The following is a 24698-nucleotide window of genomic DNA, read 5'->3' as shown; positions in this document are numbered from 1 at the left end:
TATACATTTACAGGAATAAAAGAAAGTACTGTTGTGAAGAGCAGGTCTTGAGGAGGACTGTTTGGGGAGGAGCAGGGAGGAGGAGGAGCCTGGCTTAATAAGACTATATAAGGTGGATTCAGTCCAGGTGTGAGGCCTGTCCTACCACACTGCCTGCAGCAGAAATCAGGGCTCGCTGGCATCAATCTGTGTGACTGAGTGAAAAATGTGAGTTCCTTTATTCTTTGTAAAGTGCCATGTTTGAGCTATAATGTTAGATGCAGTGATTTTGCACTGTGTTGATTCTTGTTGGTAGATTTCGCGTTTTATTTGTATTAGATTTATGAATGATAGTTAATACATAGTATACTGTCTGTTGAGATTAAAACCAGCAGCAACATTGATTAGTGCCAGACTTCCTTATGTGTAGTGCAAATTTTAGTGGATTTTAGTGTTCATCGTGTTTTACAGAAACCCTTATACAGAAAAGAGAACATTTTACAAGTAAAATATTTGAATCCAAAATGTAGTGGAGTAGAAGTATAAACATAGCATAACATGGAAATACTCAAGTCAAATACAAATACCTCAAAATTGTACTTAAGTAAATGGATGGATTACTGAACAGATCTACCATGCACAGGCCCAGGGGCCCAAAGTGTCAGGGGCCTCCAGTATTCACCAATACAGTGTCACTCAAATTAACAGGTGCTGACCAGGACGGGACTTAAAATGGCCACAAAGAGATGCAAAGAAACTGCAAAGAGGCAACAAATAACTCCAATAGGGACAAAACAAACATAGAAAGACAGAAAATGATGACAAAGTGACTCAAAAAGACTACAGACAAACACACACACACAAAAACACAAAACAACCAGAGATACAAAATGCAGGGTCCATCGTTTCATAATCCACCCATGCTTTAGTATAGTGCTTGAGTAAATGTAATTAGTTATATTCTACCTCTGGAGGTTTCTGATGTGCAAACAACAAAATGTTTTTCAAAAAAATAAATGGTACAAGTATACTATTGTTGATTGTACAGCCTAGTTCTACTGTGATGCTAATGCTCGGACTTTGAAGTGAGATGTCTTATAGAGACGACACAGTGATGGAAGAAGTTTCTTTTGTTTAGCACAAAATTTCCATGTTTAATTAATGTTGGAAAACAAGAAAAAAAATAAAGCAAGAACTTTTTATTGGAACTGAGAAATTACATTCAATTAGAAATCAATTATGACTCTTGCTGGTAAAAGCATGTTGGCAGGAGGATGGGAGGAGGGGAGAGGATGTTGGTCTTCTCTTGTTTGTTGTCGTCTTTTCCTTCTCTTTTTTCTCTCTTTTCTCATTTTCTGTCTTCTCTTTCTTGTCTCTTTTCCCTGCCTCTTCACTCTTTTCTGTCTCTTTTGTTGCCACCCTCCCTCCTTTTTTATCTTTAGTCTCTGTCAGTTTGTAAGACAAGATCCTGAAACAAGAGATAGCATATACGTTGGTATTTTCTCTTTGAAAGACTAGATGTGAAACAAACTGTTACAATACAACAAATAACAACTCAGATCAGAATGATCAGTTGATGTGGCATACATTAAGCTCAATATTTTACTGAATAAGGAGTTTCATCCCCAGCTGCATCTTGCTTGCCTTGTTGAGCCACTTCTCCCCACCTCTCTGATCTGTCTCTGCAGCTCCTCTGTTTTCTTAAAGCTCACCTAAGTCAATCCTCCAGTGTATTGTGTTTTGTTTGCCACTCTATCTGGATCTTCATCTTGTCCCCAGCATGGCCAGATTCTCCTCCATCAGTGGGAGTGTTTCCTCTCTGACACTGCTTTTAAAAATTATTCATTACCTGAATGACCTGACTCGCCCTAGTCTCCCAGTCCTTCCAGGATTTTTTCACGTTCTCCGTCTGCATCATGTAGAAGTGGAGACTTTCCTTCCAAGAGTGGACTTCCATATCTTTATCTATCACTTTTCTTTCCATCTCCTTGTGCTCAGACTCTAAAGCTGTATCCACATCATCTCTGGCCATAAACATAGTTGACACCAAAGAGCACCTGGCATCCAGCACCTCATTTTGTTCTTGTACCCAGCTGAGCTCCTTGCTCACAGTCTGGTCTGTTAGAGCAGCATTTTCTGCGGTCCGTCTTTACTGCTTTGATGTCCAGAAGAGCTTGTCGCATGTTCAGGATTTTGCTGAGACTAAACTGTTAGTGCACTTTAAGTGTGTGATGGTGTAGTTATCTGCAGAGACTGCCCTCTGCCTGTATTATGTTATGTTCTGTGCTTGGGGCGTTTATAGCCGTGTACCTCCAAAGCATCCAGGTGAGGTCAGAGCTTTATAAAAGGGTAGCACCAAGTGCCAGACTGTAAGCAGCAGACATCAGACACTGCTAAAATAACGCAAATATAACAAGGTGAAACACAAAATGAGAGTGAATCTGGGCTTGGCTTTTACTTTCTCTTTCGCTGGCGAGCATGTTTACAAACCATCACTAACGATCCTGCATATAAACCTTTTAAAAGGTAGGTATTTTAAAATTATGAACACTTTTAGACCAACAGAGTCTAAACAGAATGAACAGAGTAAAAACAGATATCACCATGACACATTACCAGTTGCTAGATAATTATTTTTTGGTACATTTTCTTACATTTTTTGTGTAAAAATGCAAATGCAGCATTATCTAATTAAATATGTACCCTTTAATACATTTCAAGAAAAGAAATCTGAACTAAAATAAAGACCTACATATGTATTTTGGATGTTTTCTTTCCACTAATCTGACAGAAGACATGTTATGGAAGCAAAATAGCTCAATCTCAAAGTTGACCAGTTTATGATGAAACTGTTTTCAACTGGGGTGTCTCCCCTTTATTTTTATAAAATGTTTTTGTCTGCACTCACATGCACTTTGCAGTTTACGAGAGAGCATCTTAAGAGAGGATTTGAAAGAATAAGTCTGTCTTATCACACCTTGACCTTGCAACTTCCGCAGAGATCCAGATACTGGGCAGTAAAAAGGGAAAGGTTTGCATTTCATTTAAGTAAATGTAATATCTTTCTTGTCTTGTATGAAAGGCCCTTTTCCATGAAATACTGTGTGGCTGTTTGAACCTGAGTAGTCAGCATGCTAATTTTTCATATTCCATCTATTAAAATCACAAAACAGTTTGAAGCAAACATGCAGCCATTGTGTAAGGTGGTAAAAAGCATTCTTAAGTGTGTGCTCTGTGTCGAAGCTTTAACTTATTCTAAGCTGGATGTTGTAAAAATTTGCTAATTTTGACTTTTTACTAACATGTTGTACATAACACATGAGTTTCTATGAGTTTTGGGCAATGCGTAGATCTATACCATGAAACAATATGTTTGTTTTTGGTTTTATGATTTATCCTGATGATCTTTTGGTGACCTTCAAGTATTCTGGTTTGTGTTCGGATGCTCAGGGAGGGGAAACAGATCAACATAAAACCCTGATTACAAATGAAGAAACTATCAAAGGCAACAGCAACATTACTGTCATAACATGTGCTGTCACTTGGGGTGACAATCCCCAGGGCCCCCACACTACAACATTATCACAATACTTAAGTCAAAATAAAGTACTATTTTTGACTTTATATGTTTTGTGATTTGCTGAGTATTGCAGAAACATATATTGGGATTTATTTCCTTTTTTTAAACTGCAAATTACCCCAGAGGAAAACTTTGTCATCATCTGTTTTATCAGGTAAAGTTTTCCACACTTCCTCACTCCAACTAATTTTATTGCAGCAAAGTGTATATGGATTGAAAAAGCAATTATTATTCTAGTGGGCTAACAAAAGTTTAATTTGTATTTGTAATATTAATAATTTGTTTAATTTAAAAAAATCAATAGCTGGTGTATGTGTATCACTCCACACTATTTTTTTTTTCTCTTATCCCTCGCTGTTACTCAACATTCTGAACTGCAAAGCCATAATGGGGGAGATATGAAATAAACTATGTATTTAGCTGTTGTCTGTGCTCCAAATCTGCTTTTACAAACTATACTTCACGCACAAAATGATCATTTGTATATCAATTATTTACCCAGTGTTACACTGAACTCATGTGTTTTTAAATAAGGTTTTAGCAAAAAAATCTGTTTGGTTAGTACTGCGCATACAGCTGGATAATGAGAGAAATTATACTGCACGAGTTGTGTGAGGGTTTGTAAATGGATTTTTTGATATTGTATCGCTGTTGTTAAACGCAACCCTGTTTACTTCAACTCAAATAATTTTCAACCTTTTCTTATTCCTCGTTCACCGTAGAAGCACGCAAGAAAAATGTTTTCTTCACTACGCCAATCTCACACGTGGTGAGTTACATACAAATGATGATTTTTGTGGGTGAAGTGTTCCTTTTAAAACAAAAAATTGTAATGTATTCCAAGAAGTAAAGAAGAAATGAAAGCAAGTTGTGGGCGTTTAAAATTGAGTGTAATGAGTACTGAAGCAGAACAATCTTCTCCAACTCAAATCCAGCACAGTTTCAGTCTGTTATCTTCTGTAGTTCATTAATATTTTAGGGTCATCAGCACAAAACTGGAAACAAACTTGCACACCGAAATTCAGGGAAAGCTGTGATGTGCAGGTCTAATTACAATGTAAACCAAAAAGATGAAAATAAGGTAGACAAAATTATCTTAACACAATTTATTTTCCTACATTACAAAACAGCTCAAACTGTTCAAATACCTCCTCCTCCTCGCCTGCTCAACAAGGAGCTTCTCCACAGTTCAAATTCAAGCAGGACTGTCCTAATTGGTTGCCATGGGGACCAACGATGAACATGTGAGTATTTATGCTTCCTCATCATCACTTCCTGCTAGGCTGCTGTCTGTAGACTCTGCTCCCTCATCCTGTTGATGTGGTTCTGATTTCGGATGCTGTTTGGGCTCTGTGGTGCTGGAGGGCTCTGTGGGTTCTGTAGTAGTGGTGGTGGTGGTGTCGGTGGTGGCACCCTCTGCCAGCTTGGTGGTGTTGTTCTGCTGGCTTTGTTTGTCTCCCTCCAGGAAAGCAGACCAACCCTTCAGTCGTTCCTCCCGCTCACGTGTCGTCTCTTCCACCTGCACAAACAGAATGGGCATGAGGATTGCAAATTCTTACCAGATGCAGAGTTCAGGTTAATCTAAGAGCCCTGACACACCAAGGCTGTGATTGGTCATTGGACAATATCAGGCAGTTGGTGAGCGTCTTTCAACCTATTCTTGTGCTGTGTCCTGCACCGTTGGCACTAGTTGGTCCTTGTTAGGTTTTTTTCAGCAGATACAGCATGCTGAATCAGCGTCAGAGATGGCGGAGCACATCAGTGAACCAAATCACTCTGATTTAGCAGTTCATTTATACTCATTGCATATGCACAAAACAAAGCCTGAAAGAGACGTGCAGCACTTCCCACGCAAAAGTCGTCATTTTGGAGAAGGGAAACCGGTGACGTATACAGTGAGGTGGTAAACTGAAGCCAGATTGTAGAAATTAAATGTGCGTGTTCACCTCATATCTCATGTTTCTTATAGATCCACTTTATCATAAACATTCAATCCCGCCCTTTTCTTTATTTGTGGTAGTGATTCCATAAACACCTTTCAGTTGTTAAAATTATGAGCCAGTTCAAATCTCGTTTTAAAAATCTGGATATATTTCTGCACACGCCATTTTGGGCTTTTGTCTGCACATACACTTTTAGCATGGAACCTACACACTGTTGTACAAATGAGACCCCAGCTCAGTGGATGAGAAGAGAAACAGAAGAGAGGAAACCAAACAAGTGGCTACAGTGTTGTATGAGGTAAGATTTTTTTTTTTTTTTTTCTTGCCATTGAGCTCTTAGGTGGAAACGATACGTAGTTGTTTTTATTAACATTCACTAGCGCATAATAAATACGCTTTGTTCTGTCAACGTCGGGTTGTTCTGTCCATGTGCTAACTGGCTAAGTAGATTCTTGAAACCATCCTATCTGTCTTCCAGTTTCCCTTTTTTTCATGATTAACACAGACTCCCGCCGCCTGCTGGTAAGGAGTATCATTTCCTCTCACTCAGGCGTGGAACATACGTGCTAGTTGGCTGCAGTCTATACAGTGTGTTCAGTGCAACTTTTTGGCTGGGACACAGGCGACATGAGGTTTACGCAACAGTCTTCAGTGGTCTTCATTGCCACTATTTCCACGAGTGATGACCGACATGCTCCTGCAGTGTATTGATTTGTGGGTATTGTGATGTTATCCTGACATCTATTCACTAGTATGGGTAAAGTTTCAAAAATGTTGCATCTGCAGCATTTTCATAATGCATCTCTGTGGAATATTTTCATCATCCTTCTTGCTGACTAAATGCCCATTTGTATGTTGCATTTGTTTTACCTGATAGTCTGTCGTTCCGTCCCAAAGCAGAGCAGTCAGCTGCCTTCCTCCAAACCAGCGACCGTTGAACGACTGAATGCACGCATCGGCTTGCTCAGGCTCCTTAAATGCGACTGATGCCACGCCATCTGGGTGTCTCTGGAGCACAAACACCACATACCAGCTCTTTATTGCTGCAACTAACATACAATTCAAACTACTCTACTGTAACTATGAAACAACACAAATGACATCATACTCACATCAAAGAGGATGACCTTCTTGACCTCCCCGAACTTCTCACACTCTGTCCGTAGATCCTCACGATACTCATTCAACTCCAGTGGGTCTTCCTATGAAGGCCAACACAGAGACCACGGAGATTAATAACCTCAATGGATAGTGTGTTCGTGGGCATGTATGTGTATGTGTGTGTATCTCTCTGCACCTCAAAGTCACTGGGATGGAACATGTTCCTGATGATGACAACTTTTTCATGCCTCTTCCTCACCTCTCCTTGCTTCTCTGGCCTCCAATCCAACTGTCTACACAGACAAAAACACAGACAAAAGAAATACTCAGTTCTTTGCCTTCTCTTGATCCACCTTAAGCATTTGGGGAGTGTTTTATTCCTACATGCAGCGTTGGACTTGTGGAAGGTTAAATAAAAAACAAGGAATTAGAGTTTACTTCTGTTGCTGCTGCATCTTCTTCTTATAATCTTTGTTCTTCTTCTTCTTTTTGCTGGCGTCATAATGGCCCTTCAGCTCAAACCGTGCTGCTTCCACGTGGAGTCTATAACCTCGGATCTCTGACTCGTCAATCAGACGCAGAGCCAAACCCACCGACTCCTTCTGCAAAGAATCATAAACACACAAACACGGTAACTTCACTATAGTGTAATGTAATACTAATACCGGACATACGGACGTGGAAACCATTAATTCAGTTTTAGGCAAACAGACGGACAGGCAGACCTTGAGATAGCAGCAGAGGCCATCTCCCTTCAGATTTCCCTCTTTGTCCTTGTATAGTTTGACCTTGTACTCTTCGGTGATGGGGTCCCGCATCACAATGCCACACTTGGACATCAACTCAGCAAACTCCTCAGTGCTGATGTCAGGAGGCAAGCCTGAGAAAAGGAGACCAGGGCAGAAAAATAAGAGAGAACGAAAGAATAAAATGGGATGAACAGAGTCAGCTAGTCCAGTCTACTTGTCCAGTCTTGACTGGAGTCTTGACAAAGAGAAAAAATGTCAGTGACACCAACCTGATACGTAGACGTTCGTGTTTTTACTGTCGTCGATATCAAACCATCCTACGAGGACAAAAAATAGGGATAATAGCATTTATCAAAACATGCGTTTGTAACTTAAATTTAGAATTTGTACATATAAATCTATACTGGTGACAAATATAATCACTTTTGTAGAGAGAGAGAAATCTGGAAAAACACTGCAATGACTGTAGCTACTAAACCTATTTTCTCTCTCCTCTCTGGTAGGATTACCTGGCTCTGCTTTCCTCTTCTCCCCTTTCTGCTTAGCTTCTTTAGATGGGGTCTCTTGCTGGACTGGCTCTGTTTTCTGGGCGGCATTTCCTGGTTTCTCCTTTTCTGAGGGCTTGCTGTCTGGTTTGGGAGCTGCTGGCTCTGTGCCGCTCACTGCGGCTTTGTCAACATCTGGATCTCCTTCCTGAGTGAAGCCATAGTTGGCCTGGTAGGCTGCAATGAAGTCCTCTGTTATCTAGAGAAAAGAAAAATAACAACTTAACATTTAACGAGGAAACTGTTACTACTACATACAAAAAAAGAGGTCTACAAGCCAGTTTGGTGCAGTGACATCTGTATTTGGTGCTTCCACTTGTGTTTGGTTCATTTATGATGCATTTTATCACTGTGTGAGTAGTGGCAAATACAAGCTAGTAAGCTATGCCACAACTATTCTGATCAGAGCAAGAGGGGAAGACTGTGCATCGCAGAGTCAACCAAACTGGCCAAGAGCAGGGCTTTACTATCCCAACAACAGGCACAACACATAATCAGTTGACGAAAATGGCCACATACAATTAAATGCAGCATCATATATTTATAAACCAAAGGCCGCTACAAATACAGTGACGCAAACTGTAGCAAGAAAGACTTTAAGCTCAGGGACTAAGAAACTTAAAGGATCAAAATTAACACAAGTAAACAAAAGCTGAAAGGTAAGAAAAAGTTCATACTTTTGGGAACCAGGCTTTCTTTTCATGGTCCCAGTCATACACAGTCCCGTCCTCTGGGTCAGTGTAGGTGAAGGGGTCAGAGCCATCCGCATTTCTCTGCCCATAGAGTTCCTGCATCCGCAGCTGCTCCATAAACTCTTTGTTGGCACTCGCTTTATCACTCATCTGCAACAAGAATGTTAAATAATCCAGGTCAATAAGCCATTACATTTCAAGTTGTTGTGACAAAAGAATGATTTGCTTACTATTCATCAGAAGTCATAAGAGAAAGCAAAGAAGATGAACAGGGCTCTGGTCTCTATGCTCATAGCTTTAGTAAAAATAAAGCAAAATCTGTGAGGTTCAACAATCACGGTTCCCTTGGGTCAAGCCGGGTCAGTAAACGCATATGGCACTGACCTAGTTGAACCAGTGATGTAAAAACAAACAATCGACCCTGCTCAGCCACAGTGATATTTCAATAGCCTGCTCCTGACACATGACTAACAATAATGCCCTTCTAAAAACAAGCCATTAACCAATCATAGATTGCTAGTAGCACTGTCACCGCCCTGTAAGTAATAAAAAAAGATGTCAGCCAGTTGCTTTAATTCATCACACTGTGATCACTGAGAACTGACAGCTTGTATGAGTGTCAGCATGCTATAAAGTTACTGGTTTGGACATAAATAAAATCTGCCGCCCGTGTTAACACGGCTGTTGAGGTTTAGTTCACATCGGGATAATTTACACATTGATGCACATTTGGTAACATTTGAAGATCTGTGCCTGAGAGTATTAGTCCAGTACCGTAGGTGAGGTAATGAGTTAATATTAGCCAACACAGCTAGTTAGCTAGCGTTACCTTTTACAACAATAGTCCAGGCAAAGTGAGATCTGGTAGGTGCGAAGATTGACGAGACAGACTCTTTCAGTCTGAAGACCTAAGTACAGAACACACTCCGCTTCTCTGTTTTAAGAATTCCGCTTGTGTTTTATGTTAATTTTCCTCTGAGGCTAACTGTAATCACTGCGCGTTAACGTTTACCCCTGTGCGTTTACCCCTAATCCACAAGTACTTCCGATGTCAGGGTTCGAACGCGCATGCGTGGCAACTAGGGATGAAGCGCTCGATTTGTAATACGGCTTCTACCGTTTCACCGAAGTAAATAACACGGTTAACAGCATGGTTCACAGAACGCACGATCGCCCCGCCCGCAGGTTATTGAAGACAGAGCGAGTGGACCGCGTGTTTTGTTGGAAAACAAGCGCCGACGCAGCAAGCTAGCTTTCTATGTAGTTAGCAGGTAAATAAGTGTAAATAAATCTTAACTTCGGTTTGGTATGGCGGAGGGTAGTGGTAACGTTAACGTCCCTCCGGCCAACCTGCCTCCGGGAGACCCGCAGCTAATCGGTATGATTGTGGAGCATCTGAAGAACCGGGGGCTTTTTGACGAGTTCCGTCGGGACTGTCTCGCCGACGTTGATACGAAGGTACACACTTAATGCTAACATACCGAGGCTAACGTTATCTCTGTGGTTTAACTTAGCAAGACAAACTCAAAGTTAATGTTGACTCGCATTCCTCGAGCATTTAGCTAGCTAATAGCTCGTTGCGTACTTAAATGGGAGAAATTGGTGTAATATTTTCATTGTTGCTACGATATACTTTCCACGCACAGTGTGTTGAGCCTGTATGTAATGTTATTGCTGTGTAATGACCGAGTTTACATCGCTGTCATTGCTGCCAGCCTGCCTATCAGAACCTGCGACAGAAAGTTGACAACTACGTCACGTCACACCTGAGCACACAAGACTGGAACCCGTCTATCAACAAGAACCAGATGAGAAACGGACTGAGACAAAGTGTTGTTCAGTGAGTGTTATCCTTAACTGTCTTTGATTTATTACACTTCCTATGTCTGTAAAACGTACGGCTACTTAATAAACTACTAAATAAACTACATATGGAATGACGGAAATCGAACAATAAAAGAAAAGGTTTCAGTGACTTATAGAGTTTTAACTCATTCTTACAATGGTTAAAGCAGGGTTTAGTCTCAAAGTATTTACATTTATGAATGGGAGACTTCCCCAGTAATAAGACAATATTAAGTACAAAGTCCACTTTCTTGTTTTCAACACAAACACCAAAAATTGTCTCCACCGCCAGGGTTGACATGTCAATCTCCTTGGACTGTAGCCAACACTGTGTATCACACCAGAGGGGCCGCACTGGATCACAATTTAAAAAAACTTCTTTGTCACAAAATGTACAGTAATTTGCATCAACATTAAATCTCAATCTTAAAAATTTGTAGTAGTTAGCACTGTCGCCTCACAGCAAGAGGGTTCCTGGTTCAATCCCAGGAGGGAGCCATTCTGTGTGGAGTTTGCATGTTCTCCTCGTGTCAGCGTGGGTTTTCTCCAGGTACGCCAGCCTCCTCCCACAGTCCAAAGACATGCAGGTTAACTGGTGACTCTAAATTGTCTGTAGGTGTGAACGTGAGTGTGAATGGTTGTCTGTTTCTACGTGTCAGCCCTGTGATGGTCTGGCGACCTGTCCATGGTGTACCCTGCCTCTCGCCCAAAGTCAGCTGGGATAGGCTCCATCCAAAATAATCGTCAGGAAATGTAGTAATGATTATAAATAAACAAATCTGTTCTAGTATTGCAGTATACTGCAGTTCTGCATGTGCTTTGTCCAAGTGATGTTGAGGGCTGCAATATGTATAATGATACAGGGGTTATGATTCTGTATATTGTATATTGTGATATAATGCATTTTTTAAATCAAAATTTAGGGAAGCTGTAGTGGTTTCAAGAACATACCATATGCATAATAATGGGGTTTACTTTTTTAATGCAATCAGAACAGTGGGATCTTCATTTGTATTTATCACAGTCCCTGAATGATCAAACATCATAGCAATGTTTTTTTTATCTGTAAAATTAACAGTTGCAGGGTTCTGTATATAAACTTTTTTTTATTTTTTAATTAAAAAAATGTAAACAGTTAAATCGATACAGGGTTTCTGAGAATCAATACAGTATCACAAAATAAAATATCACAGTATTGAAGTGTGCAAAAGTGTGTGACTTTAGAAAGCTCCTTTAGAACCACAGAAGTCATTGTAGGACTGGTTTCAAAGGATATGTAGTACACTCCATGAAGAGTAAACTGATTATTTCTTTACATTAAATCGAGTTCCCTTTGATGGTGACCATACCTAACTCACCCTTGATTAAATTTGGATTAGGATAGACTTGAAAAAAGCTTCATTACTTTTTTTTAACATAATTAACAGTCAAAAAAAAATCTTACTTCCCTAAATCAATTAACAGTATAACTCTTATTTCTGGTTTCTGGTGTGATTTTTTTTTTTTATTTTTATTTTTTTCTTTAGATCGGGTATGTTGGAGTCTGGTGTAGACCGGATCATCACTCAGGTTGTGGACCCCAAGATGAACCACACTTTCCGGCCGCACATAGAAACTGCCATCCATGACTTCTTGTCAGGAGACAGGAAGGAGGAGAACGCCTCATGTCCTAACTCTGCACCATCTGAACAGACAGAACAACAGGAGGCCCCGTCTGCATCGGGCCCCAAAACCCCCTGAGGTCTGTTGGAAATCTTAAGTATAGTAAGATCAAGAACAGTTTAGAAATAAAGTTATGTAATCTGTATTTTCTTTCTTGCTTGTAGGTACACATGCCGGTCTACACATAATGTTGTGTGGCTGTGTTAGCCTTTTAAAAGGCGCAACATCAGGCAGGAAGAGGACGAAGAAGAAGAAGAGGTTGTTTCTTGCGACCTCAGTTTAAAAGACGAGAGTGTTTCTGCATTGAAATGGTTCAGCATGAGATGTTTCATTGCCTGACGGTGCTGCACAAGACTACTGCTGGGGAACAGTGCTGAGTGGTCCACTGCACAGCTCTGCCTCCTAAAACATGGCACAAACCTGGATTATTGATTTTGATTTTTTTTTATCATGTGCATTATCAGACAGATTTTTGCTTTGGAAAGTTTTGGAACGTGTAATGCAGTTTTCTCAATCAGGCTGCTTGTGTGCATAGACATTTTCCACAGATAACATGTTGGATGTAGTCAACGAGCTGGCTCCAGCAAGGAGGATTAGAAGAACAAGATCCTGCATTTTTCTTCTAAATCAAATGAAATTATTGAAAGATATTTATGTAAATATATTTTGAGCAGTAGCTAGAAGTTGTAATTTTTTTATTACACCATGTCAGATTTCCTTTTGGTGCATGTATGTAGTATGTAGCATTCATTGTGCATCATATGTGCTTTACTAAACCCATTTGACATCATGTTCATCTCTGTTGTCTTTTTCTTATTGCACCCATTTGTAGTTCCTTTTTGCTTTCATTAGTAAAGATACTCTGATGCATGTAAAGATGTTGGGTAACACAGACAATTCTTTGCTCTGAGTGAACTTTTTCCTGCAATGAAAACAGAGACCAGAGCCATAAATAGTACCACTAGATGGGATAGGTTTTCTCATTTAGGCACTTGAAAGTATTTCTAGGGTTATATTTTAGAGGCCACCCTCCCTGATTCCATCACCAAAAACATATACATGTCCTATCTACCTGTATTACTATATGAGGTGTACAACTTGAAGTCATGAGTTGTATTAAGTGATGACTGACTCTGTACCTTTTGCATGAGCCACACAGGTCATGTCAGGAGGGGGCACACACACTCAAAGTACTTGTGTTAATTCTGTATTGTTAAACATACCAGCAACCCTGTAGAGGCATGCATAATGTTTTAGGGTTTGTTTTTTTAAAAGTCATAGCTGAAAGCCAAAGATAGTGTCCCTGTGTCTAGTTTTGTTTCGGCTCTAAAGGCTCAAAAGTGAAATTCAGTAGGGTAACTAAACCAGGTTTAAAGGAACACTTCACCCCATAAAATCCCCATTTATTTATCAATTAGTCATGCAGTGTTATCTTGAATTTGTGAAGAAAACAGTTTTGTTTTTCTTCCATGCCTCCACAGAAAACAGCAAAACATATCTATTTATTGATTGATTGGGGACCTGAGTTAACAACAGCAAGCTCTACCTAAACATCCGTTCATCGTGTATACTCGTGCAGTATAATCGAAGTCTCATATCTAGTTCCAAACACATGCATTTTCACTAAAACCTTGAGGCCCAGACATACTAAATGGTCTTCAGAGAACTAGCGACAACGAAAGCAGACTGCTCATTTCACCTGTGTCTCAGCCAAAAAGTTGCACATTAACACATGCAAAGACTAAAGCTGAGGGCCGACCACTGCAAACGTTCTGTGCCTGTGTGAGAAGAGAGAACATTCCATACCAGCAGGTGGCAGTAGTCTGTATCTGTCATTCAAAAAGGGAAACTGGAAGACTGTTTTGACGCTAGTTAGCCAGTTAGCACATTATCAATATAATCCCATGTTGAAAGAACAGAACATATTTACCTTGCGCCAGTGAACAATAACAAATCATTACGAAACTTTTCTGCTAAAGAGCTCAATGACTAAAGAAAAATAATCTATGTAACAAGTGTGTTTTGGTCTCACTCCCTCTTGACTTTAGCTTTTTGTTTACTGTTCTCACTTCTGTTTCTCTTCTGGACAAGTTTGTTTGCTTTCATTGACATCACTGCAAAGTTAAAGTACCAAATAATCAAAAATAGCCCACTGCAGAGTAGCCACCTTGTGTTTAAACATATTAATGAATGCTAATTTGGATCTGATAGTAGTGTTGACAGGCTAAACTTGACTTTAAAAGGCTGTATTACCTTTATTATGAGGCTCAAATATGTTCGGCAGCTCAAAGCAGATTTTGTTTCTTTTATTGGCCAATAATGGCTCTTTTTATAGTAAAGGTTGCCGACCCCTGGACTAGGGCGACAGACACTCACCAACAGCCCAACATTGATCGACGTCCGCCCATCAGCTTGATGTGTCAGAGCCTTTACTATTCAAAACTGAACTGAAAGTGAACCTTATTAATGCTCTCTTCAAAGCCAGACTCCAATTATACATTTTTTTATTTTCACGAAAACACATGTTTGGGAAGCACTGAGCATAAATGAGACTTGGATTATACTGCACAAGTTGTGTGAGAGTTTGTAAATGGATGTTTTGATATAGTTTGTTATTGTTAAACATGGTCCCAAATCAATCGATCAATATATCAATATGTTTGTTGGTTTTCCTGTTGAGGCGTGCAAGAAAAGCAAAGTTTTCGTCATGATTTCAAGGCAACACAGCAGGACTAAGTGATACACAAATGCTCATTGTGTGGGTGAAGTGTTCCTTTAAGCCTCAGTCAGTCAGTTATAAGTGTGTGTGTGTGTGTGTGTGTGTGTGTGTGTGTTATCACAGCTTGCGTAACTTTATTGATTTACCTTGTTTTTGGCAGGAGACTCATCCACATGTTAACACAAATAAGTGTGTCAGAGAGTGTGTCTGTAAGTCTGTTGCCCTCTGTTCGTCTGTGTGGTGTGTGTATTATGTGTCTGTGCTGTGTGAAGTCAATACTTAAAGTTTTGCACTGAATAAATTGAATTTGTGAATGAACATATAATGAATATATTTGTACATTATTTTAATAATCCTTATTTCCCATGTAAACATCAAGCAATGAAATACCCATTAGTTTAATATTTTTTATTTATTTTTGCTTGGTGAAAATATAAATGATTTATTTCTTGTGGTGCTTAAAACATCAAAAGATGTGTTGTATTTGAAATTCAACAAAGGTAACTCTACTTAATATGTAGACCACTTTGAATTCTTTTACTGAAGAAATAATGCCAAATCAGGGGTGTTGGTGGCTTAGTGGTAGAGCAGGTGCCTCACGTACAAGGCTTTTGCCGCAGCAGCCCAGGTTCGACTCCAGCCTGTGGCCCTTTGCTGCATGTCACTCCCTCTCTCTCTCCCCCCTTCACACTTCACTATCCTATCAATTAAAGGCAAAAAATGCCCATAAAAATATCTTTAAAAAGAAATAATGCCAAATCAATGCCATAGAGTTTTTCCAAAATCAAATTTTTCAGACAAATAAAATTAGAAATACCTCCATTATATTAAAGGCAAATATGTCAAACCCTCAGCATATAAAAATACACTATCTGCATGTGGTTTGTGGGAACTGACACGTTAAACCATAGAAAACCAGCACTGTTTTCTTTGAAGTGGATTAAGTAGAATCCTAAAACCTGGAAATGAATTTACATTTTAGCACTCTAAGTTCCCTCGTCTCAATGTCAACAGTTTTTTTTGTTTTGTTTTTTTGCTAGATGCCTACAATCAGGTCTGTGGTGAACACAAACTAAGGAGACTTTCCTGTTTTGATAAATGAGACTACAGAATGTCACATGCCGAACACAGCTTTACAGTGTTGTGGTGGTGGTGGTGATGTTAAGTCACGCGACGTTTGTGTATATCCTAACATTAGCGTTTTACTCTGAGTGGTCGCATTTAGGCTTTAAAAATCATAAAAGTGATGCTCATTTGAGACAATTATCTTGCTAAACAAAATGTGTAGGTATCAAAATGTTTGTTTGCTGCTATACTACAGAATCCAGTGGAAATATTACATAGGCTTTTTGCCAAGGGAACCAGGGCCATGCTAAGTTCTGTGTCGGCCTACAGAAAAACGTCATCCCTGGAGCATTATATTGTGAACTGAATATATAGGGGCATAAAAGGTTGCTGATGAAAGTCTGTGAACCCAGAAGTTGTAGTAATACTTCTTCCTCAGATCAACGATCACAAAGCAGATACTGAACTAATGTGATCTATACGCACGCAGACACACACACAGAGGCAGACGTGTTTACAACATGATCATGTGAGACAAAGAGCACAGGAGGGTCCTGCATGTGTACTGTTTGCACAGTGGTGTCTATATGCATTAGTGTGCCATTTGTGTCAGGGTGAAGGGTCATTGTGTGGGTGGTCATCTGAGGTTGTGTTACAGGAGCTCTGGGATGTTGTTTTGAAGCAGGATGAGGCAGAACAAGCGGAAATGTCAGAGAAAAAAAGTTCTCCAAAACTCCAACAAACGTTCAAACATTCACCTCCCGTACTATGTCTTTCCTAACCGGGCCCCTGCATGGATACACACATAAACACACCCTGTCTTTGTACCTTGACCTTCCACTACAACACACACATACACAACACACAAATACGTGTTCTAAACCATGTCCACTGAGGGCCTCTTGGATGCAGGGTAGATAAACCCAAGGTGGCATGGGAGCAAGGAGGGAGAGGTAGGAGGTATTTTTTTGACTCCTGGAGACGGGTCATAGTGTCACATGACTGCAGCCTGTCTCTTTGTTGATGTCAAGGGTCAGAGGTCATGGCCGTCATGAGAGAAAACATGCAGCCACAACAACTAGTTTGCAAGATTTGAACATATTGTGAAGAAAAACATCAAAGCTTGACTCACCTTTGACTCATAAACATGTCACTCTTTGATGTGACCGTTCTAGCTCACATATTTTCTAAAAACTAACAGTAGTTAACGTAACCAATATAAAGCCTCATTACCGATTTTAATGTACTGAATAGCTCTTTTTTTGTTTCCAGTCGCCCATGATTTTGAAGAGTTGAAGTCTTCCCTTCAGCTCTTTTTAATAGGGATATCTATAGCTCCTTAAGGATATCTTAGAATGGCAATGTTGGTTGGTCAGTCCACCACTTTGGTCCAGACTAAAATATCTCAACAACCAAGCCAAAAGCATTCATGGTAATCAGAGGATGAAGCCTGCTACCTTTAGTAATCCCCTGACTCTTCCTTTAGCACCACCATGAGATTCATATTTTGTGGTTTGGGGTGAAATGTCTAAACTGTTGGATAGATTACCATGATATTTGGTACACTCAGAGGATGAACTGTAATCATTTTGGTGATTCCTTAACTTGTCATCATCAAGTCAGAGTTTCAATGTGTCCAACACTTCTGTTTATATAATGATATTCCCATAAACCTTGGCTGTAACTTAGGCTGTTTAAAGTAACGGAGGTACCTACTGTGACATCACCTATTGGTTTGTGGACTGCCATTCTGAAGCCTCGAGTTTGGCCGTTGCCATCTTGTTTTTTTGGAGCAAGAAGTGACCATATGTAGATGACAGGGTGGAGCTGTGGGGTAGAGCGAGAGCTAGATCTGTCTGAGAAGCCAAGAACACTATCCGCAGCTTCTAACCCTAAAGAGGTCAACCCTTAATTGTGCCTAACTTTACTCCTCCAAAAAATGTAAATTGGTGAGTTATAAAAAAAAATTCCCCCTTGGTGCAGTTGTCATGAATGGGGGATAGAGACCAACGCTATTTTGTACTAGGCCGTAAACACGTTTACCTCTGCTGTAGAGGTGGGGATTTTAACATGGGTGTCTATGGGAATTGACTCACTTCTGGATCCAGCCTCAAGTGGCCATTCAAGGAATTGCATTTTGGACACCTTCGTTTCGACTTCATTTTTCAGCCCCAGAAGTTGCGCTTTGTATTTACTGCTAATTTTAGCATGCTAACACTCTAAATCAGTGGTTCCCAACTGGTGGGTCGTGGTCCAAAAGTGGGTCTACTCTGAATGGACCACAAGTGACTCACAAACGTGTCAAGTCTGTAAAAAACACACTTAATTTTAAGTTCCATGAATTTCTGGCACAGAGCTTTTATTTTGAAGTGCGTTTTCCTGCTGTAGAGTGAGTGACTAACAGAAAGCTACTTAACAGAGACAGCAAACTAACTCGAAGACATGGCCAAACGCAAGTATGACGTTGAATATATTAAACTGTGTAGACTTTAAACTAATGAGCAGGGGGACATCTGGGCCCTGTGGTTGCACCAGTTGGGAACCACTGCTCTAAATTAAGATGGTGAAAATAGTAATGATGATACTTCCTAAATATCAGCATTTTACCACCGTATTTGTGAGCATGTTTAGCTTTAAGCACCACTGTGTTTAAGTACGCTCTTGCAGAGCTGTGAGCATGACTGAAGTGCTGTTTAGAAATACTGTGGTCAACGGGATTTTTCACAACCTGGCAACCCGATGTTTCTTCTGATCAATAGGCTAATTGGATTTACCTGATCTATAAAGCATTAGCAAATGATTTATTACCATCAATAAAAGCTTTTTTAAATATTGCCTTATCAGAGGGTGTTTCTGGATATTTAACTTTAGGCTTATGTGTATGAGCGTGTCAGACACATATAATGTGAAAAATGTGAGTTTACAGGAATGTAGCACTTTGTAAAACCTGACCCTCTTCACACACTTCTGCTGCCTCTCTCTTTCAGACTGAGTGCTCCTGATACGTTTCTCACTGCACGTCTCCCTGCCAAGAAAGCAGCTGCTAACCCTCAAACACACACACATACACACACACACTGTCGGGATAATTGAGTGTGGATGTCTTGAGTGGTTGACCTTCACCTACCCCCGAAGACTCCGGATGAACAGGAAGAAGACCTTATAAGAGCATTTACCCCCCTCCTCCATCCACTTGTGCGTAATTGGATAATAAAATTGGAAATTGGAGACACATAATCCATTAACCGATAAGCTAAAACACTATCCCATATACTCTGCTACTGTCGCTCCTGTTTTTTCTCATCATTGATAAACTTTTGGCTCCAGTGTGGTGCGCGTTCACAGGGCTGCGCTGTGATTGGAGGAGACCAACGTGAACGCGCAACTTTATATATTCCAGCCCTCACGCTGCGGTGATACTTTATAGTGGGAACTCCTCTGCAAGGCTGTGCTCCTGTTGCTCCAACCTATAAAACAAACACGTTAGTTACAAATAAATAGTCTTCGATTAGTCCCAAACATGCAGCCGTACTTGTCCGCTGTGTTCTTTTTGTTTCTTCTGCTCCCGGCCTGTCAGCAGGTGCTGACCATGGATCTGCATGATGTCCATGAGAAACAGGCGAGCCAAGCCAAAAGGAGCCTCTCTTTGCGGAGCACAGGTGAGCTCTGACAGCAGGTGTCCTGTTTAGTGACTATCCTTAACACTGCATACAGATATTTACAATGCTGACTCACATAAATGAGCCTCTGGTGGTCTCCAGAAATTAACGTTTGGCTCGTTAATTGTTGGAAAATATTAGATTCAAACATGTGCAAAGTTGCCAGGGGCGATCTCTGCAGGAGGATTGGTCATGGTGTGACTTAAAGCTATGTGCTTTTTTGCATTTCATCAAATTGTGCAGGTTATAGTTTGTTTATGGTCATGCACTGGATGAGTTTTTTTCTGTCCAGCTCTATCATTGATAGTGGTCTACTGCTTTGTGATGCTCCCTTTGGATCCAGCCTTTGTGCTGACACGTAGGCCGCCATACCCTTTTTCATATATTACTGATAAGTAATATTTGTTTGTATGTTATTCCTAACAGTTTTGTTGCAGAGAAATAAGTATGATCTTGTAGTGCGTCTCCGGTAACGTGAGGTGCGTAAAGTGCCCCCATGGCGTCTGATGGTATTATTTTCATCGTCCATATGTTGGTCCATCATTGCATCGTTAAAATAGTTTACATGCTGTGCAGCCTGTATCAGTTTAAACTATATCATAAGCCGGTCGTGCCTGTCCCGGACCGTCCGGGGAGCAGCTCTCCATTTGCTCTGCTCTGTTGGTGGCTGTAACTCAATGCGCACCTCCGGCGCCTCGATCCTTGTCCAAGCACATTCCCTCCGTACCAACAGGGCGGTGCATGACGGCACCTCCGGCCCAGGGCTGACCTGCTGGCATCACGACATCAGCAGCGCCAATAAGTGATAGTGTGGGCCAGGTATTCTCAGTTTGCTTTCCCCGGGGGCCACTTTTGCAAAATGACAGGAGGCAGGGAGCCAGTTAGAAAACAAACATAATGATATTTATCAATATAATAAATAGACTGCCTGTTTTCCACCAGTCGAATAGCTGTTGTTGCGCATCTTTAAGAGGCAAATCCAGTCACAGCAGTACAGCACAGGTCAGGTGTATGCAGGGGCGTTTCCAGGGCCTCTGTCAGGGGTCCAGCGGTTCCTCCCCTGGCACTTCTTTTTAAATAAACAAGCTCTATACAGGTTGACACCTTATTTACATTTAAAATACAAAAAAATAATCCTAGTGTCAATCAGTTTATTTTTTATTGTGAATTAGAAAATGATCAGCAGGCCATCCAGCACCCTGCCGCGCTGTGAGTTGAGTATTACTGGTATATTGGGGCGGCAGTAGCTCAGTCCATAGGGACTTGGGTTGGGAACCAGAGGGTCGTAGCTGGGTAGCTGTAGAGGTGCCAGTTCACCTCCTGGGCACTGCCAAGGTGCCCCTGAGCAAGGCACCGAACCCCCCAACCGCTCGGAGCGCCTGTCATGGGCAGCCCACTCTGACATCTCTCCACTTAGTGCATGTATAGGTCCAGTTTGTGCATGTGTGTGTTCGGACCTGTGTGTAATTGACAAACAGAGTGAAAAATTGAATTTCCCCTCGGGGATTAATAAAGTATATATAAAAAATAAATAAAAAATACCATTTGACAGCAAAAACACTTCCTAAGTAGCCCACTCAGGTATATGGACATAATCTTTTTTGCAAAAGAACAAAAATCTCTAAGCAATATCTTATTATCTTATCTGTTTTGTTTTGTTTTTAAATACATTTGAACGACAGAGATGTAGTTTCTTTCTTCCTTACATTCATCATTATGTACATTTCAAACACTTATCAAACTGAAATGAAATATTTGCTGTCTGTGAAGTGAAAGCATTGTTGAACATCACTGATGTTGGTCAGTTTGAGCTCACTTTCTCCTCTGGATGATGCATCATCCCGAACTCACACCTTTTTAAAATTACATGACACAGCAATTAACTTTTCTATCTGTAAAACTGATGCAGTTTAATGTCTGGACATGAAATGACAGGAAGTTTCCAAGGTCATCCTGAAATGTAATGTTGTAATGCTTATATTGCCCTCTGGAAGGTAAGACAAGATACAGTACAGTGGCACATATGATTTGGGAGACACACTTGCTTCTGTGGTATCACTGTAGGGAAGTTAATACCAGTGTCTGTGTATGTGTTTCTGTCTCTTTCAGCGGAGATTCAGAGTTGCCTGGTGAGTTCAGGGGATGTCGGCTGTGGGACATTTCAGTGTTTCAACAATAACTCCTGTGAAATCCAAGGGCTGCACCACATCTGTCTCACTCTGCTGCACAACGCCGGGCACTTCGACTCACAGGTGGGAAGCAGACACTTACAAAAAGAAAGAAAAATCAAAAGTTATCTGTTTGCCATTAGGCCCCTTTTGCACTATACTGGCATTTAATGACCATGTCCAAGAGCATCTGAGGGCAGGCTTAGATAAGACATACTTGGATACATGTTTTTATTTCATTTAATCCCTTCAGTCATTACAGTCATTTGTGAGAAATGTTTGTTGTATATGGAGCAGTGTATCGTCATGCATGGCAGCACTGGATACAGAACAAACTGAGAGGGGTACTGAAATAAGAGAGGGAACAGCTTGTCTACTTTACTAGAATAGAAGTGCATGAGGGAGTGATGCAGGTCTAATGTGTCTCCAGCATGATTAGGCACAGTGAATGATGTTGAGTAAGGATGTGTGAGCGAGTGCACTGGGTATATAATACAGTTACATACAGTCACAACCAATATGATACGATATTAAGATGCAAATGTCATGGTAAATTTGTTTCCTCATTAGAATATAAGTCACCATAGTAACATTTCTGATGCTTTAATGGGGCTACAATCAATATTTTTACAAAATGTAATAACAGTATGAAGACAATGTGAAAGGAGTCGCTTGTAGTGATGAAGCTACAGGCCTGAATCTGTATCTCCCCTCAGCTTTACAGAGATTATAGCGAGTTTCAATTCATTTTTTAGCTGTCTGGCCCCAATTTTACACCACTTGCTTGGCACCCAGCAGCAGGCAGACTCAGTCAGCAAGTAGCTGGGGAGCACAGTGGAGCATTTAGCAGCTAAAGAGACAGAAATTTCCCAGTGGAGTGGGTAGACACCAAAAACAGAGCTAAAACAGAGAAAACACTGGACTTGCACTCAGCAGGTGGCCCGAAACACAAATTCAAATCAGTGACCATGTTTACCTGTGACTGCTGGAGGTGTAAATAAGCACAGTGTATTAATTAAATGTAAGCCACTGACAGTCAAAGTATTGAAATGGACTGCAGATGATTAAAACCTAATGCATCTATTTCATGTCACGTTCAGGGGCCACAGAAAATGTTTCTGATGGCCACCATTCTGTGGGCCGCCCTTTGAGAAACTATGTGGCCTACTATATTATCAATGGCATGTTGTTTAGGGTATACTATACTTGATAGTATTTTAAAGTCCAGATGAAATGGCATTTCCAGAGTATGGCTTCAGTATCATGACAGGATGGCAGTATCCCTCAGGGAAAAAGAGTCAAAGCTCATCATATGCTTGATGTAGCTGCTAAAGTAGTCCACTTGTGCATAATCTGGAACAGTCACAGATACCATTTTCCGTAAAGTGTATAAAATCTAGCCAGCTGGCCCGTGACCAAGGCATCCGGTTTGAGGTGACGAACACCTGACGACACATAGACGCATCATATTGTTGCCAACTAACTAATGAATCTTAGCTCTGTGTTGCTATAAGTTGTAGATCGATTGATGGATGGATGTCATGTTAATATTGGTTGGTACTAGCTTATGAGCATGCATGCCATATTTAGTTTTACAGAAAGAAAACATGGTTGGATTTTTGACAGAAGAATATAAAAAGCGGTGGAATTAATTAATTTATTTATTTATTTATTTATTTATTTATTTGGCATATATTGTTAAAAGGGTATAAGATATGACTGCAGATGTGATTCAAACAGGTTAAAAAGGGCAATTATTTTTTCATCACTTTTAATGCCATACCAGGTTTTATATGACATACAATACAATGAATTTTTTTATTACATTTTTTATGACATACTATACTATGACTTTTCAATCACATTTTTATGACATACTATACTATGACTGTTTTGTCACATTTTTATGACATACTATACTATGACTGTTTTGTCACATTTTTATGACATACTATACTATGACTTTTCTATCACATTTTTATGACATACTATGCTATGACTTTTCTATCATGTTTTTATGATATACTATACTATAACTTTTTAATCATATTTTTAAGACATACTATACTATGACTTTTTTATTACATTTTTATGACATTCTATACTGTGACTTATTATCACATTTTTTAAGACATGCAATACTATGATTTTTTATCACATTTTTTGACATACTATACGATGACTTTTTTTATCAGTTTTTTATGACAAAATATGCTATGACTTTTTGTACACATTTATGACATTTTTTTGACATACTATACTATTATGGTTTTATCACATTTTTATGACATACTATGACTTTTTAATCATATTTTTAAGACATACTATACTATGACTTTTTGTACAAATTTATCACATTTTTTTGACTTACTATACTATGACTTTTAATCATATTTTTTTGTGACATACCATACTGTGACTTTTTGATCACATTTTTTATAACATACTATACTTTGACTTTTATCACATTTTTTGACATACTATACGATGACTTTTTGTAACACATTTATCACATTTCTTTGACTTACTATACTATAACTTTTTAATCATATTTTTTTGTGACATACTATACTATGACTTTTTTTATTACATTTTTATGACATACTATACTATGACTTTTCTATCACATTTTTTATGACATACTATACAATGACTTTTTTATCACATTTTTTTGTGACATATTATACTATGACTTTTTCGTAACATTTTTATGACATACCATCCTATGACTTTTTAATCATTTTTTAAAGACATACTATACTATGACTTTTTTTACAACATTTTTGTGACATACTATACTATGCCTTTTTAATCATATTTTTAAGGCATAGTATACTATGGCTTTTTTTTATTATATTTTTATGACATTCTATACAATGACTTTTTGTCACTTTTTTTAGACATGCTATACAGTTACGTTTTATTACGTTTTTATGACATACTATACTATGACTTTTCTATCACATTTTTTATGACATACTATACTAAGAC

General features: G+C 39.6%; 2 protein-coding genes across 2 annotated transcripts in view; one reads left to right on the top strand and one right to left on the bottom strand.

Moving 5' to 3' along the window:
- Positions 1-4652: 4652 nt before the first annotated feature.
- On the bottom strand, positions 4653-9623 carry htatsf1 (HIV-1 Tat specific factor 1). The gene is made up of 10 exons (XM_033642117.2): positions 9419-9623; positions 8575-8739; positions 7862-8096; positions 7622-7669; positions 7329-7483; positions 7042-7205; positions 6800-6896; positions 6615-6704; positions 6373-6510; positions 4653-5078 (listed from the first exon to the last, which is right to left on the bottom strand). The coding sequence occupies exons 2-10, from the start codon at positions 8737-8739 to the stop codon at positions 4812-4814; spliced, it is 1359 nt and encodes a 452-aa protein (XP_033498008.1). The 5' UTR covers positions 9419-9623; the 3' UTR covers positions 4653-4811.
- A 129-nt stretch (positions 9624-9752) lies between these two features.
- Positions 9753-24698, top strand: part of bod1 (biorientation of chromosomes in cell division 1) — a 23582-nt gene continuing 8636 nt past the window's right edge. Inside the window, exons 1-5 of the mRNA XM_033646740.2 lie at positions 9753-10047; positions 10305-10429; positions 11961-12171; positions 19368-19539; positions 21649-21791. Coding sequence (XP_033502631.2) covers positions 9898-10047; positions 10305-10429; positions 11961-12171; positions 19368-19539; positions 21649-21791 — 801 coding nt within the window. The 5' untranslated portion in view covers positions 9753-9897. The remainder of the gene's footprint in view (positions 10048-10304; positions 10430-11960; positions 12172-19367; positions 19540-21648; positions 21792-24698) is intronic.

The sequence above is a fragment of the Epinephelus lanceolatus genome, chromosome 11 (assembly GCF_041903045.1).
Source record: "Epinephelus lanceolatus isolate andai-2023 chromosome 11, ASM4190304v1, whole genome shotgun sequence".
NCBI classification, from domain to species: domain Eukaryota; kingdom Metazoa; phylum Chordata; class Actinopteri; order Perciformes; family Serranidae; genus Epinephelus; species Epinephelus lanceolatus.
Note: the sequence above shows the minus strand (reverse complement) of the source record. Positions and strands in the feature narration are given on the sequence as shown.